This window comes from Mycetomoellerius zeteki, unplaced genomic scaffold (genome assembly GCF_001594055.1).
Source record: "Mycetomoellerius zeteki isolate Tzet28-1 unplaced genomic scaffold, Tzet1.0 scaffold358, whole genome shotgun sequence".
NCBI lineage: Eukaryota > Metazoa > Arthropoda > Insecta > Hymenoptera > Formicidae > Mycetomoellerius > Mycetomoellerius zeteki.
In genome coordinates, this window is record NW_017257347.1 from 158,514 (window position 1) to 174,853 (window position 16,340).

General features: G+C 33.7%; 1 protein-coding gene across 4 annotated transcripts in view; it reads left to right on the forward strand.

Annotated features, from left to right (window-relative positions):
* The window catches only part of LOC108725735 (sphingomyelin phosphodiesterase), a 45,550-nt gene that overhangs the window by 4,530 nt on the left and 24,680 nt on the right, over positions 1 to 16,340 (forward strand). For 3 of the 4 annotated variants that reach the window (XM_018452933.1, XM_018452936.1, XM_018452935.1), the window contains exon 2: positions 13,483 to 13,589. In XM_018452933.1, the coding sequence (XP_018308435.1) occupies positions 13,511 to 13,589 (79 nt within the window). In that variant the 5' untranslated portion in view covers positions 13,483 to 13,510. Of the gene's footprint in view, positions 1 to 12,801; positions 12,817 to 13,482; positions 13,590 to 16,340 lie in introns of those variants that run through there. The other variant, XM_018452934.1, reaches the window with a different exon arrangement.

The window sequence follows — 16,340 nt, forward strand, 5'->3', positions numbered from 1 at the left end:
TAAAAATTATTATATCTTGAATACTTTAGATAAAAGGTATTACATTTTTATTATTTGGTAGTTTTACTGCGTTTACAATTGCTTAAAAAGAGTAAAGAGAATAACTTTGACTTGACATCAGCGTGAGCGCTTACAGTGCGTGAAAAACTAAAAAAAACGGTTAAAAAGAGCGCTTATAACCATAAATGTTAGAGTGACGGTTGAACTTAATCGATATTGATAATATAAATTGTTTAAATTCCAAATAAAAAAGTCGATAATAGTGATATCTTTGCTTACATTATCGTCCTGTCTCACTCAAACGTATACATCTGTCTTTATCTAACATATTGCAACGCCATCTCTTGCAAGATCGAATACCTACTGCTAGACACAATTACTGCTTTGTTTACCATTCCGAATCTTCGCTCAGCATTTGTATATATGTAATTTGCAGATCGATATAAACATATAAATCTTTCTTTTTAAGGTTTTAATCTCAGTTTCATAAACTCAGTAAAAGGATTTTCGATTCCGTTCAGTAAATACGGAGCTTTATATCGATCTGCCCGAATGTCCCGATAATTGGGGGTCACTCCAGCATTCCCTTAAGCGTGTGAGCGTGGATACGGAACGCACCCTACACATTCGTTGAAAACTACGATTAATCATCCGGCGAAGATATCCGCGAAAAGTGTGCTCAAATTGCATTCGGCGAAGCGTATAACGTAACTTGCACTTTCCTCGGTGACAAACGAGGCGTCGAAAATCACGTCGTTGCGATGCGATCAAGGAAGTTCCGCGGTCAAAACTCGCACAACGTTTTACAGTTGTAAATACCGTCTTTAATTTTTTTTTTGCACTATAATGAACAATATGGAAGGAATGAGAAGCATAATGAGTAACGATTTATTTTCGGCATTGCATGTATTCGATCTATACTATATAATCACACCATGCGAAATTTTTCGGCGATACGTCGAGCCTTGTCACGCCCATTGCTGTTACTTATAAGTGGGTTAACGATGACACAACAACGTCCTTCGAATATGTAGAAAATAATGATTCCCGTTCGATCGACAGAACGTGTCGCGTCGCACCAAAGTTAACGGAACGTTCAATTCTCCCGCAAGAATTCGTTTATAGTGTTAGCGGATTCTATGTCGATAACGGAAGTTTCTTTTAGAGTTGATTGGGATGTTTCTGTCAGTAAAAATGTTATCTAAGTTTACTAAGTTGACCGCAACATTTTTAATTTCACCGTTACACAGATAAATGCATATTACCATTAACAGAGAAGGAAAGAGAGAATATAATTATTTAATCAATTACACCTATTTTTTTTGTACTATTATTTCTGTTCTGTCCTATACTATTATAATATCTAAATCAGAAATGGCAAGAAAAAAATAAATGAAATTTATTTTAAACTCTTTTCTTACAAAGTCTTGATTAATAAATAGCGCCGGCCAATTTGATAAAAGATGTGTGATTTGTCGAGAGGTTTATTGAGTAATTTTTTATTGAGTAATTTATTATACGTATAGGTCTGTTCCTTTTAGCTAAAGTTCTTGCACGATTCATCTTTCTTCCTTTTCTCTCTACATTGAAGAGAAAAAAAGAAAGGATAAATCGTACAAAAAGTTCAGCTAAAGCCCGTTTCTACCAATAAGGTACCTTTCCATGCTGAAGCTCGACGCTCATTTTCGGCGTCAATATAAATCGCATGATAGAAATTGACGAATATCAAGCGGTAATTTTGATCACGTGATCTACTTTGACGCTGAAAATGAGCGTCGAGCGTCAGCATGAAAAGGCACCTATATAGTTTAATTTTAATCTCGATTTAACTAACTCTTCATCTTTTTCCAGTTCTGAGAATTAGAAAGAGATAAAGTGTAAGTTGAACTGTAAAGTTAATTTACGTTGGTAAAGAAACGGACCTAAACTGAACAGGTCTTATCTATACATGGGCGTATCGTGGAATTTTTTTTCGAGGGGTGGGGGATTTTTTTATCAGCCCAGAGTACCGTGCACCAATCGGAATGACGATCAAAAAAAAGGATCTTGCTATTGTACTGAAAAGAACGTTACTGCACCAATTTTGTTGTTGTGATTTACAACAATTTTTAACATTAATGAATTCTATTTGGATATTTTTACAACTTTTAATGTCTCTTCGTACCTCATTTTGAAGAGGAAAAATGTTACGTTTTGTACATCATGTAACTTTACATTTACTTATTTTTTTAAAGAAAGACAGTACAGCTACTACAAGCAAAATGTTTAATTCTTTAATATTGTTATTGTATGCTCGAACTAACATAAGTATTAAAAATTACTTATATGGTCTTATAACGAAAAGAAAAAAATATTTTATGTAACAGCAAAAAACTCACACAAAGTCAAAAGTAAAGTTGTATGTCGAAAAGTAAAGAGTACATCGCTAAAATTGGCCAATTCAAGATAAAATATTCTCATTAGTAACGCAGTGAAAAATTATTAGGCATCGACCGATGTAAGTGGATGTGTGCTGTCAGGATGTACTCTAACGAACCCTCTCAAAATAAAATAATTAACAAAAAATTTCGGGGGAGTTTGAACCTTCAAAACCGCCCTCCTGAATGGCCTTATGTGACCGCATCATGCGATTTTGCGAATCACTTTTCGTTATTTGGAACTACGATCGCATTGGAAGTAGCTGAAGCGGACATGAATTGAAGGAATAGGAGCCAATAGAAACGTTTGTAATGAATTACGCGAGATGAGTTGTGATGTATATAGACGTTGCACGTGCGTGTCAAGGCTGAACACGTCGTTCCAGCGCAAAATCTTGGCGGCTGGCTCAGTACCCACACATCTATACGTCCATCTCTACACAAATAGGGGAACCCAGGGTATATATACATAATAGTCACAGTAAGGTTTGAACAAGTTTTAAGCATATTAAAAATAACTAGATCAACTTGGTTTATACTAAAATATTCATTGGAGTATCTATACTACTTAAAAAATACAAGTTTTTTTTTACTGCAAAAGCAATTATAAATATATTTTTTTTTACAGTTATAAATAAATATATTTGTATTTTTGTAATCGTCGGTAAAAACTTTTGGTCGTGAATTTTCCTTGAAATCAACTGTAAGAAACGAAAGATGTGCCGCATATTAATAACATTTAATATATATCAGTCATCACATGGTACTTAAAAATAAAAAAGATACGTAAATTAACTACGTACTATTACTTCGTACTATTGACATTTTTGAGTTGCCACGTTTTGGACAGTCGAAGTGAGGTTATATAGCCCATTTGGAATTTTGCTTTATCGTTAATATCTTGATAACGGGTTAGTAAATTGTGATATGAATTTTTTTTTAGAAACGTTGCGCGCGCGCGCGCGCGCTCAGTATTTTATTTACTTACAAGCAAAGTTTCAGAATGTTGGCAATGTTGCTTCTTTATTAATTTTGTTGATATAAGTGGGAATATGCTGCTCGGAGGAAATAAATCGCTGAAATCGCTGTACCCTATCATACCCCATGGTTTCATTATGCCCCAGTAGGTTCCTCTATATTTTATTATAGAGTTATTTCTCATAAAAGAATTTTTTCCTATAAAAAAAAATGAAATTTAATTTAATGAATCAAAAATTGCAGCTACTAACTTCTTGATTAAATCTTTTACATGCTGTAATAAAGAAAAGAGGTGTGCTCATGAAGTAGACCAAATTTGGATCCACATTCTGCGCATATATGGCGTTGGAACAAATCGTCTTCCATATTGGAAACTGATTGTAAAGAAAACAAACTTGAGACTGTATGACTTGTGATTTATTTTTGTAAAGAACGGTGGCATGCAGCATTAAAGAATGTAAAAATCGTAGTGAAAATGTGAAAGTAAAAAAAATTAAATTTTTTCTTTTCCACAAAAGACAATAAATTTGTGGTAAAATGGACGAAAGCTTGTGGCAAAGAGGTTAACCTCAAAAGTGATAGATACATAAATTAAGTATTATTAGTATTATACAAATTTATATCACAAAATATAAAAAAAAATATTTAATTAAAAAATATTTCGATATGTATTTATTCGACTCATTTTCTTTCAATATGCTACAAAGAGGAACCCGAATATTATGGAGATTATTCTCCAATAACAGTCAGAAATCTTTTACCCGATGTTCTTTCTACAGAGAATACGTTTTGTAAATCTAGTAGGATAAATAACATTTTAATAGAAATAAATAATAATCCCCTACAAAAATAAAGATTTAACCTGTGAAATTCTATTAAGAAAATGAAATGCGTTCCTTGCCCTAATGAAATGAACGACAAGATTCACGAAACATTGGCATTAACAATGGATAAAAACACGGCGATAACCCGCAAACCTTTTGGTATCTTTAAAAATGAAATGTTTTTTTCTAATTAGTTCTAAGTATTTTATTTGTTTTTATGTATCTTTATCCTTTTCATATGTATAAATCTATAAATAATAGTGTATATTATTATTATTGACTGGGGGATTTAATTATTAATAATAAAAAGTCACAATATAGTAGTTCTCCACAAAATAAATTTATTAGTTGTCCTTTCCGTATTTAAATTATACCACAGTATCGCGGAAAAAACTGATTGGCTGATATATTAATATGACCGACCACTTGTCGGTTCCACTATCCTCATTGATTAATCATCTTCTTGCGCAAGAGCACATCTCTTTTCTTTATTACACCATGATCTTTTAGAAGCCTGATTATGAAATATTATAAAAACTTATTTATAATTAAAAGGAACAATGTAAAAAAGGCGATTTTTTGCCTAATAATGGAAACATGAAAAAACATAGTGAATCTTATAGATTTCAAAATGCTGAACGCGATGTTATTAGTTTTTATTGAAAATATGGAGAACATCGTCATTTTTCAGAAAGTCTTATTTCTCACTCTTTCAAACTCTTTCCATGATGTGCGATATTTAATTCGAGTGCGAGGTATTTTATGTAAAACTTAATATGCAAAGGTTCCCAATATTGTTGCACGGAAATCTGATAAATAAAATGAATTCTAAATGGAGGAATCAAAATGGCCATTTGGCCATTTTTATACTGTCACCAACTTTCTATAAACCGCTCTCAGTTGGGACAACGAGTGTGGATATAGCGGCTTTCTGTCTTCTCTTTATTTATTTATTTTGTATTTTTTATGTTTTATATATTTTTGTGTTTTTTTTTTATATTTTTTGTGTATTTTGTTGGGTTTAAAATTTATTCATTTTTTTAATTTTTTTCTTAATTTTCGTTTTTTAGGCTTAATTAGCCTATTCTTTCTCATCTCACCTTATTCGTAACATACTTCACGGAATTATTCCCATAATCATACGAAACGATCGGCCATTTAGTTATGAATATGAATTTTTACAATAATTATTAATTTGCAGTTAGTGACAGCAGAAAATGGTCAAATGGTCAAATAACGTCCGCCATTTTGGATCCTCATTTCGAATTCATTTTATTTATTAAATTTCCTTCCAACAATATTAGCAACCTCCGCATACTATGTAAGTTTCATATATAGAATATTCTACTCGTTTTGAAAATTATATATCACGGAGAGGTGAAAAGCAGGATTTGAACCTGAAAAAGGACGTTCCTCACGTTTTCAATGAAAACTAATAACACCACCGTATTTAGCAGATTTTTATTATACTGATTGATTATAAGTTAAATTGTTTGCTCACTGAATATGGTTCTGTAAGAATCGAAATGTTTGAGATTTTAAATGTGATATTGTAATTTAATATACATATAAATTGGAGATTTTGTACGCTAACAGCGTGCTTGACTTATTGCCCTTTTTTGATACTCATTTGAAATTTTTAATTCATGGAGCCTTTAGACACTTTGTATAATTTTCCGTTATATTACATCCGTAATGTCAAAGTCAGAAATATGAACCAAAGTTTGTTTTTATATAATTTTGAGTTGTGTAATTTGCCATGTTACTTTATAATTTCAATTAAATTTCACGAAGTCTGATAATCGCCTATTTCAATCTCGCTGGATTGCAATGGGTCAGTAGGATTAGTTTCGGCGAAAGTTGCATATATAATGCGGATGGTGAACGGTACGCGCTGCATTTCCGAATATATCTCTGCTTTCCATTTTATTTATTTTCGTTATTGTTATCTTTTCTAACTGTGACAAAATGATTATCAAAGTAAAGAGTATTAAAACATTATCAAGTAGGTAACAGTCGTGTAAGTAGTTTGCTATTTTTGGATGAATAAAGCTTGATTTTCAAGCTTTTTCAAACAGACATTATGAGACCACATCCTCAATTTCGTCAATTTGCCACTTTCTTCGAATTGAAATTTTATTGCGTTTATTAAAAGGACATGTCACGATAGAGAAGTATGTCTAATCTTGATTAGATTAATCTTTGTTTATTGTTTTTCCTCCGATTGGTAACTTCAACTTTTGAGAGAGTGACGTTAAATTAGCACTTTTCTTCCTTCGAGAGAATGTTAAATTAGCAACTTTTCTTCCTTCGAATGTCTTCTTCTCGGATAATATCTCGCGAGGATAATATCGTTCTCAAATTTTCGTCGACGCTGAAATTACGAGTCGGCGCAGTTAATCGAGGTGCGAGCAGGCTGGCCAAGTGGAATACGCGGCTGACCGTTATTTGACCCACCGTGAGGCCCAACGAAAGAAGACTCACTTAAGTTCGTCGTGTACTTGTGTAAGCGCAAGTACGCGACGAGCTTAAATGTAAGTACAATGTATAAGCAAGTCTAAATTTATAAAACATCCAGCAACAATTACAAAATAATATAGGTAATTTTATACCGATTTTACCTTACATTTATATTCCATACACCTACTCTTATGTATATGTCAAATATCATGCTATGTCACATATGTCTGTATATAGAGAGAATTTTTTCTTAGAATTTACCCTGAAAATATGACAGTCGTGGGACGACATTGTATTTCGAAGAATTTTTAATATAAATCTCTCTCTCATCCATTAATAAAACTACAATAAAGTATAAAATAAGTTTGATCACAATTTTACTGAAGTGCATGGTAAAAATCTTTAAAATATTGTATTGTATCACAACTACCATATTTTCAGGGTAAATTTTAAAAGAAAATTCTCTCCGTGTATGCTTCCCTCTATTGTACCATATGGTACGTATTGATCCGACGTATTGCGATAGATGATTTTGACACTGAAATTTTATAGATCGTGACAAGAAAACAGAATTATCACAGCATGTCATTAATTTAAATCCTATCCCATTGCAAATTGAATAAGATTTCATCACGCTAATCACGTGATGACGAAGCTAAACCGCAAAGAAAATCTCTCGTCAATAATCCGTCGCTTTTCGTATAATCGATGAAGACGATATATGCAATTGGCGAGGTTTGATTTCTTTTCCATATAGTCGTAACTGTATGTCACACATATCGTTCTTATTTTATGTTGATGTGAGATATATAGTCCCGAATATGACCCAGATGGAAAGCTGTAGAAAATTTTTTGACCGCCTTTCTCTGAAAATATTCAAAATACCGGATGAGTTTGTACATTTACAACAATCTAAGAAAGAAAAAAAATTATGACAAGATAATTAATCGTGTGAATTTAAAAAAATTTTTTAATATTTTTAAAAAGATTGAGGATAAGTGGGTCTTATTAAGAATTCAAGCCATGCTTTGATCAGGCATTTTACATACATAATATACATACACATGCAGGCCTTCACTCTGAAAAATATCGGTGGGGATTTAATACCATGCGGTGTATAATTCTCATTGTGTTGGTTGTTAATATTAACACCAACACGGTGAGAATTATGTATACACTGTGTGGTGTTCAAAATCCACCGAGATATTTTAGAATATGTAAAATTAATATATGAAATATATATATTTTGGCTCGCGAGATTATTAGCACCTCAGATTGGTTGTGTTTAAATGTCCGAATGTTTCGGTGCACAGTCACATCTGAGATAAATTTAAATTCATGAATCTAAGAATATTATATCATTTGAAACATCCAGCTTTGACCGATTCTTGGCGCTCTCTACCATATTTATGTCGAAATATACAGGGTGTCCCATTTTAAATAATGTATTAAGATTTTTCGAAAATTATGGTGGATATGAAAAAATCCATTTAAAAAAGTCAATTTGACCTTTTGACACCCTGTATATGTTATAAATATGTATAAATTTATGAATATATTGGAATTTGACGAAATAAATAAAGAATTTTCTGAACAATTTGAAAAGTCATCGTAACATTATGTTGACGTATACAAATCACGAGAAGATTTCACTTTACTTAACTGAAAAAGCAATTTCTTTGTCTCAAAAAGGGAAATTATTCAAACTTCCAAGCGAACTTCCTCTGCTTCCGACGATTCGAGTGCATTACTTCCTGAAGATAGACAGAAGCTGATGGATTAGCAAATACAAATTAAGATGCGCAAATACTTCCGGCATCTTTTCTTGCTAATGATCATGAAAATACGACCTTTTTCTTTGCTCAATATTACGACAAACGAAAGTTACTGTTGCACGCTAGACACTGCACAGTCATACAACAGCCATGTACCCAGACAGCACAAGACGTCTTCAGGATCATCCTGAATATGTCCTGAGACACTTTAAGGACATTCATATATCCACGGAAAGTCCTGAGAACGTCATCTTTAGGACACTTTTTTGGAGTCTCAGGACAGCCTCAGGACGTCCTAGGAACATTCTTGTAAGACAGTTTTAGAATTTCCGTTGAAATAAAAACTTATAATTATTTAGATTCATTTAAGAAAAAAATATATTTTAACCATATGTGAACTACCTTTTTGACAATATCTATTCATAATATGAATGTATAATTGTGACATATATCGGATATGTCACAATTATACAATCATACAGGGTTCATCAAACGTGGATCATTAAAGTAGCAGTTCCTATACGATTACAGAGATCAAGCGACGCAAACTGGGGTGCAGTTTAGGATGGGTAATCGCTTGTGTGGAAGCATCATATAAAATTAATTCCAGAATTCAGAGTGAAACGTTTTTTCTTTTTCATATAATTTTGCCATGCATATTTTGGAATATGATGCTAATCAATGATACTCATTCTATAATGATATATGAAAATTTATTTTATATCCTGTAAGTCTTTACAATAGCCCATGTTTATCCTTGGGGATCTCCTAAGGATGTCCTCGCGCGGGACCTTTTGAGAACGCGTTGAGGCTCTCATTTATTATACCACAAGATATCGTCAGGATGTCCTGAGCGGAAATAGGATGTCCTCACTACTCGTCCCGGACGTCCATATACTGTTTGGGTTTTCTGTGAGCGGCGCCAACTATAGCATTCGATCAGATTTTCGGGAAGAAAGGCATATTGCTTAAATGGCCATGCACAGATAAATTTACAGCGCGTGAAACCACGTTGTGCCACATACGCCGTCGAGAAGGCTTTGCTTCTCGATCGGAGGATGAAAGTTGGCGCAGAGAATATCAAAGGAATTCGTAGCAATGTGTCTAAGAGCCGACAGCTGTAACCCATACAGCACAGGATTTGCAGCAATATCGCTGTAATATTGCTGCAATGTTGCAGCATTGTTGCTGCGACTTTTGTGCTGTAAGGGAATATGCTTTTGAAGTTTTAGTAGCGTTGTTAACAGATTGATGTAGATAGAATTATGAAATTAATTTAATTTTAATGTATATGGCCTCGTGGTGAATACAAATTTTCGCAAAATTGAGAATAAAGAAGAAATAACTTTAAGAAATTTAACTTGTTAAACATTCACTTGTTAAAGAAAAGAACTTAAAATTGTTAAAATATCAAGCTGTTATCTAGCAAAAGACGAATGACTGAAGAAAAGTTATAATTTGTTAATGCGTATTAACGGATATCGTAGGATTCCAAGAAATTTTTTCAATCATCAATGCATGTACGCAGTATTGTAATTCAGTCATTAAATTTTCTTAAAATTCGAACTCAAACTGCTTTGCACTACTTACTTTGAAATACCCTTCCAAAGAGAACGACACGTTCCTATTATTCGCCCTTTTCACTTTCCAAATCAAAATATTTACGTGATAATATTTCTATATAACCCATCTTTATGAAGTTGTAATCGACAAATTATGCGCATACGATTGTGCATCGTACGTTTGCTCTTTAACGATTTCTTATAATTACTATAATATTTGTTCCTGGGAGATGAAGATATTTCAAGTAGTGACACGAATGATCCACTTTCGTCATCAACTGGTTGACGATTGCGTGCTAGTGATACTCCATTTACAAAGTTCCAGTTTCTTCGACCGACCCAAGAAATTGGGGACGCGCTGGTTTTCTTCTCCCTTCTAGCAATCATTCGCTTTTTCACTTTCCGAATCATTGTGCTGCGGTAACGTTATTAGAGATCCACTTTCGTCAGTGATGGTTAAGGTCGTTACTGGCGCATAATTTCTGTCTTCACAAAGCCGTAATCTTCCGAAGGAAGTTCAGGAAGCGTTACGGCCGGCTTTCAATAGTATCGCAGTCGTTTTTTTTTTTTAGCTTTGTGAGATACTTTGGTGATGAGCAATTTATTTTCATCACCGATAACAATGCGAATTATAAGAGAATTTCTGTCCAAAGAATATACCGTACATCAGTGCGGTATGGAAAATGACCTTTGTATTTTATCAATGAAAATTCGAATCGTTTAAAATATGATTTTATTGAAAAAGTTTTACTATTTTTTTTCAGTCTTGTGCTTATGAGATATTTAATCTAAAATTATTAATCAGATATATGAAATATAGAAATCTCTTCGCACGCGCAATACGGAACGTATCTTTTCTGTTTGGGAAAATGCACGTAATATAAGATTAATAAGACGTATCACGTATATTGTCGGATTAAGAAACTTTTGGACCTAAGGCACTAAAAATTTTTGAGCCCTTTACGTCCTTGAAAAAAAATATAAATTACCAAAAAATAAACATTTATAAATTTATCTAATAAAATAAACACACAAGATTTTTCATTTTTTTCGTTTTTCGGAACTAGAAGCGTGTTTATAGTTCATATTATTTAAATCTAAAATAAGAAATAACAAGAAGGAATGTTAATTTCAATTGAAGTGAAACCTTTTATATACAGCGTTCTTGAATCGAGCGGATTTGTATCGACCTGGGTGAGATTAATAATATTAATGCTTCACTACTGGTTGATGTTACATGTTCAACCAATAGTACAGAATGTGACCAATAGTACGTCATTAATTCAAATCAGGTCGGTACAAACTCGCTCGGGTCCAAAACGTTAATACAGCAAAGCTTCCCTCTATTAATAATATATTTACTTTTGTGTTTCTGACTTTGATACAACACACACGCTCAACACGCTTGACACAATCACATGAGTCACGACCATAGACATAGGCTGCGGTCCGATTCATGCTCACAATGCTCACGAGCATCATTTGTCTTTGCTTAACATTTTGTTACTTAACAAACAACAAGGATGGACTGATTAACTTAAACGCTGTAAGCGTGAATCGGATCACGGCCATCGTGTCGGTTATGACTGATGAGTGACGACATGTACAGCGCACTCACGAGCTGGCCGCCTGCGCTGGCAATCAAGAAGTACGCGAGACACAGGATCGGGCCTTCGCAGCAACCTGACCCTGGGGCATGCATATCATGCGCTTCATGTATAATCCGACACTGATATCACCCGACGGAATGAACATAAAAAGAATACATCTATAGATTTCATTGATTTATATAGAAAATCGATTTTTTATGTAGAATTGATCGCGCACATACAAGACTCATGTTGTGTGTGTGTGTGTGTGTGTGTGTGTGTGTGTGTGTGTGTGTGTGTGTGTGAACGTATATAAATTAAGGATTAAGATGTGACTTGAATATCTTTGTCTTTCAAAACCACTTCTGGTTTTAAATCGTGTATCAGACAAAATTTCCTTTTAGCTTAAATCCTTTTGTTTCAAAATGTGTGTAAGAGCGCCACGATGTATTAAAAAATCTCCGCGAGAGAAATGTTATGCAGAACTTGAAAAAAAGAGGAGAAACTATCGGTGCGGCGCGGCGTTTTGAAGAAAGAATAGCAGGGATCGCGAAGATATTGAGAAATGTTCCGCGCATAGAGACGTTTAATAATATATTGCATTCGCAATACCTTGGATCTATCATTGCTATCGACTGCTGTCGTGATAATTTACATACACTTCTCACTGAATTTTAATAAGCGATGTACAATGTCACGTTTCTTGATGAGTAGCTATCCGATTTATACTTCTTTTCTATGTAAATTATAATCTATTACGATTCATATAATGGTGGAAATTAGTTGTATGTGGGATCGTTACGACTGTCTTAGGCGGCCTTTACGCTGAAAATTACTGGAAATTGCTCGCGCACCCCAACGCAAAACTGCAAAGACAATTTCAAAAATTCCTACTTTCGGCACTACCCAAAACCACGATCGTCGTGATTTTGAGACATAGCAGGATAATAGTTTCGTTTTTGTTTCGCTTTTATACTTTAATACTTTTACGTTTTATATTTTTAATTTTTTAATTGTTATTTTATTATTATATTCATTTTGATATCATAAGTAGGTATATTAACAGAATACATTTTATGTTTTGTTTTGTAATAATATATTTTGTAATAATACACTATCCAAACGGCTGAGAGAACAATATTTGCCGGAAATTACGGAAATCCGTGGCACACGGTGTGTATCGTCGGGACGAGAGTAGTCAATGTCACACGGTGTGTCACGCCGGCGCTCAACATGTTAATAAATGCATATGAGAAATTAGGGAATGGAAGAGTTACTATTTCGTTACTTTTTCCATTACTTTTTATAATAACAATTTGATAACGTTGCAATTTTTTATGACTGTTATGATACCTAACTAATCACTGAAGTGCGCTAAGGTTGGGAAAGTCATTTTGAAAAGTAATTTAATTACCTCATTACGCGTTTAGTTACTAAAAAAAGTTATTTATGACGAATAACGAATAACTTTACCTCGTTACAAATAACGACTAAAAAGTGACGAGTTACAAATGTCGAGTTAATTTTTTCAGTAAGGAGTGACTTTTTCGACTCGTTGTAATAAGCAACGATCAAGTAACTTTCCAACTCTGATTTTATTGTTACAGTTATAAAAAAATTTGTCATCAAAATCGTTATTATAACAGAGCAGTGATAAGAAAAGTAACGGTGTTACACGTAACTTGTTACTTCTATCTTCTGTGAAAAATTTCTTTTTCTTTCAGATTTATTTTATTTTATTTTCATTAATTCCGCTTTTCTTATCGTCCATCTTATATTTGTAATACAATTAAGAGAAATATGTTTTTTGCATGTAATATTTAAATATATCAATTTTTAATTTTATTTCTATATTTTGTATTTTCTTATGATTTCAGGTGCCAATACCAAAGAGTAGAAAATAGCATGCCAAATCAAGGCAGAATATTAAGTCGCATCTTTCTATTTTGCGTTTTCCTGACCAATTCGACATGGATTGTTGTCGGTATGTGCACTTCAAAAAATTGTTTTATTGAATAAAAAATATATTTTATAGATGCTTATCTTTATGCGTGTGAAATCTTTATAACAATAGAATTGTTTTATGGGTAAATATTTACACAAGGTCAGTCCGTTCAAAAATCAATGACCTTGACATACTCGTATGTTATCAAGATCATTACTCCGGTAACATTCAAAAGGTTTTAGCCGTCGCTCGTTGTTTATTAACAAAAAAATTTATTGAATACATCATCGTTTTCCGACATATATGCATATGTGTATGCTCTGTGGCCACATGCGCATGCATTTTTTGTATTAATTAAGTTAAATCTTCGCCTTACTCAACAGATGAATTCAGGGTATCGATCATGTAACTTTTTCCCTAGGGCGGAAACGTGAAAAGTGAAAATTTTTTGTGCATGTGTATTCATTCATACATACATGGATAAAAATTTTCACTTTTCACATTTCCGCTCTAGAGAAAAAGTTACATGATCGATATCCTGAAGACACGGTAGTGTCTCGATGCTAAAGCCTGTTGCACGCAGGACACGTCAACGTACGTGTTATGTTTACTGCACATTGGACGCGACGAGGTATGAGCGACAAGCGATATCCAATGAAAATTCTGCTTTTTCGCACGTGACGATATAAAACAGAACTCTCATTGGATATTGCTCGTTGTCAGGGTTGGGCACGTATCAAACTCAACGTATTATACGTGGTTTCGTACATAGATCAAACTATGTATAACATATCGTAGGTTTCAGCCATGTAGTAAAATGGCGCTTCACCGTTCGCACTTCGCAATGTTCGCGTTGCTTGAAATCCTCAAATTTTTTAACTTAAAATGAGATAGATATATGTTTGGGCGTTGAAAAGAGTGAAAGCGAACTTGCTGAATGAAAAAGTGCAAGTAAAAGTGCGAGCAGATCCAAGAATACCATAGCTGTGTTCCAAATTTACTGCCAACACTGAAAACGCGACAGTTTACGTTACGTGCACGATAGATTTTCAGTATAGGCATTAAATTTTAGAACATAGCCCATATATCACTATAAGCCTAGCATAGAGCTGCTGGACCAATAAGAAGGTATGTAAATCAAAACGACAATTTTAAGGTGAATATTAATTGGTCCAGTGTCCAGTGGTGCAATTATGCAGTGCTCACCAGTGCTCACTGTGTTATATTTCATGTGAGATGGGTTTTAGACTTTTAACGCATATAATACACGTTTGATACGTTTTATACGTAAAAAATGTAAGAAGCTTCTCGCAGCGTTAAATTTCCCAACCCTGCAGCGTTGCTCATCACTCATCGTGTCTAGTGTGCAGTAGGCATTATACGCGCGGCAAGAAACGACGCGATCGGCAATAGCCAAATTAGACTCTGATCTAGAAAAGAGATACCCATATCCAACCCCTTCGGAGATAGCGATTAGTGAATCTTGAGGGAGGTGGGGGGACGGGACCAACGGGGTTTTACGGCACTGTTCCGATTCTGAACGACCCATATTCCTGGAGAATCGCCGACATACACCTAATATTTCGCCAACCTGGCAAGCATCTAGGCATTTGTTTAAAAGAATTAATATCAATAAGTGGCGCTAAGTTAAATCCTAAAAAATTTTATGTATCATTTGAATAAAAGATTTGATAACAATAACAGGCGTCAAATTAAATCCTACTTTCTAAACTCAAGTGATATTTATCATTCGTGTAAAAGATTTAATTTAAAAGACTACAAAATATATGATATCAGTACAAATTTATCCCTTTAAAAAAAGGTAAAAAAAGGCGCTAAGAATATGTGCTTCTAAAAAAAACTATTTAAAAAAAGTAAAATCCAAGTGGTACTACTTTTACATTGAAGATTTTCCAATTTCAGCCAAAGTTACAGAAGTATTAATTTTCTTACAAAAAATATTACCTAAGAATAATTATATCGCAAAATTTACTTACTCAAGCATTCATTTAAAAGAATTAATATCAATAAGTGACGTTAAGTTAAATCCCACTAAATTTTATATATCATTTGTATAAAAAAATTACTGATATCTCTAATCATTTGTTTAAGAGATTTGATATCAGCAACTGGTACCAAGTCTTCCAAAATAAAAAGATAATATAAACTACTTGGATAAAACCCAAATACAGGGTGTTTCCAAATTAAATCGCAAAACTTCGGGAGCGTGTAGAGGAGTAAAAAACTAAGAAAAAAAGTCCTATAGACATATGCTCGTTTTTGCTCCGTTTCAGAGAAATCGAAAAAAAATGTTTACATTTCTTGCCATATCTAGCACCGACATATTTGATTACATTTTCCACTTTCTGTTATGAATTTGTCAGTCGCTCTTTGAAAGCCTTTAACAGTAGATGAATTTTGTCTTTTGCAATATGCCGCGTACGTATTCTAATAGTGAATATGCTGATATGGTTTTTGTATACGGTTTCTGCAACGGTAATGCTTTAAAGGCGGTGCGAGAATATGCACGACGATTTCCAAACAGAAGAGTGCCAAACCGAAGAGTGTTTATGTTGACATTTAATAGATTGCGAGAGACTGGATCATTTTCAATTCGACAAGAAAACAACCGATTTCAAGCAGCGTTACGAAGAGATTTGCAGGCAGGGAATCGTATTTTACAACATTTTGACAATCATCCTGAGACCAGCGTTCGGAATGCGTCGGCTGTATTGGGAGTGTCACCACAAACAATTTGGCGAACTGTAAAAGGAGATAATCGCTATCCCT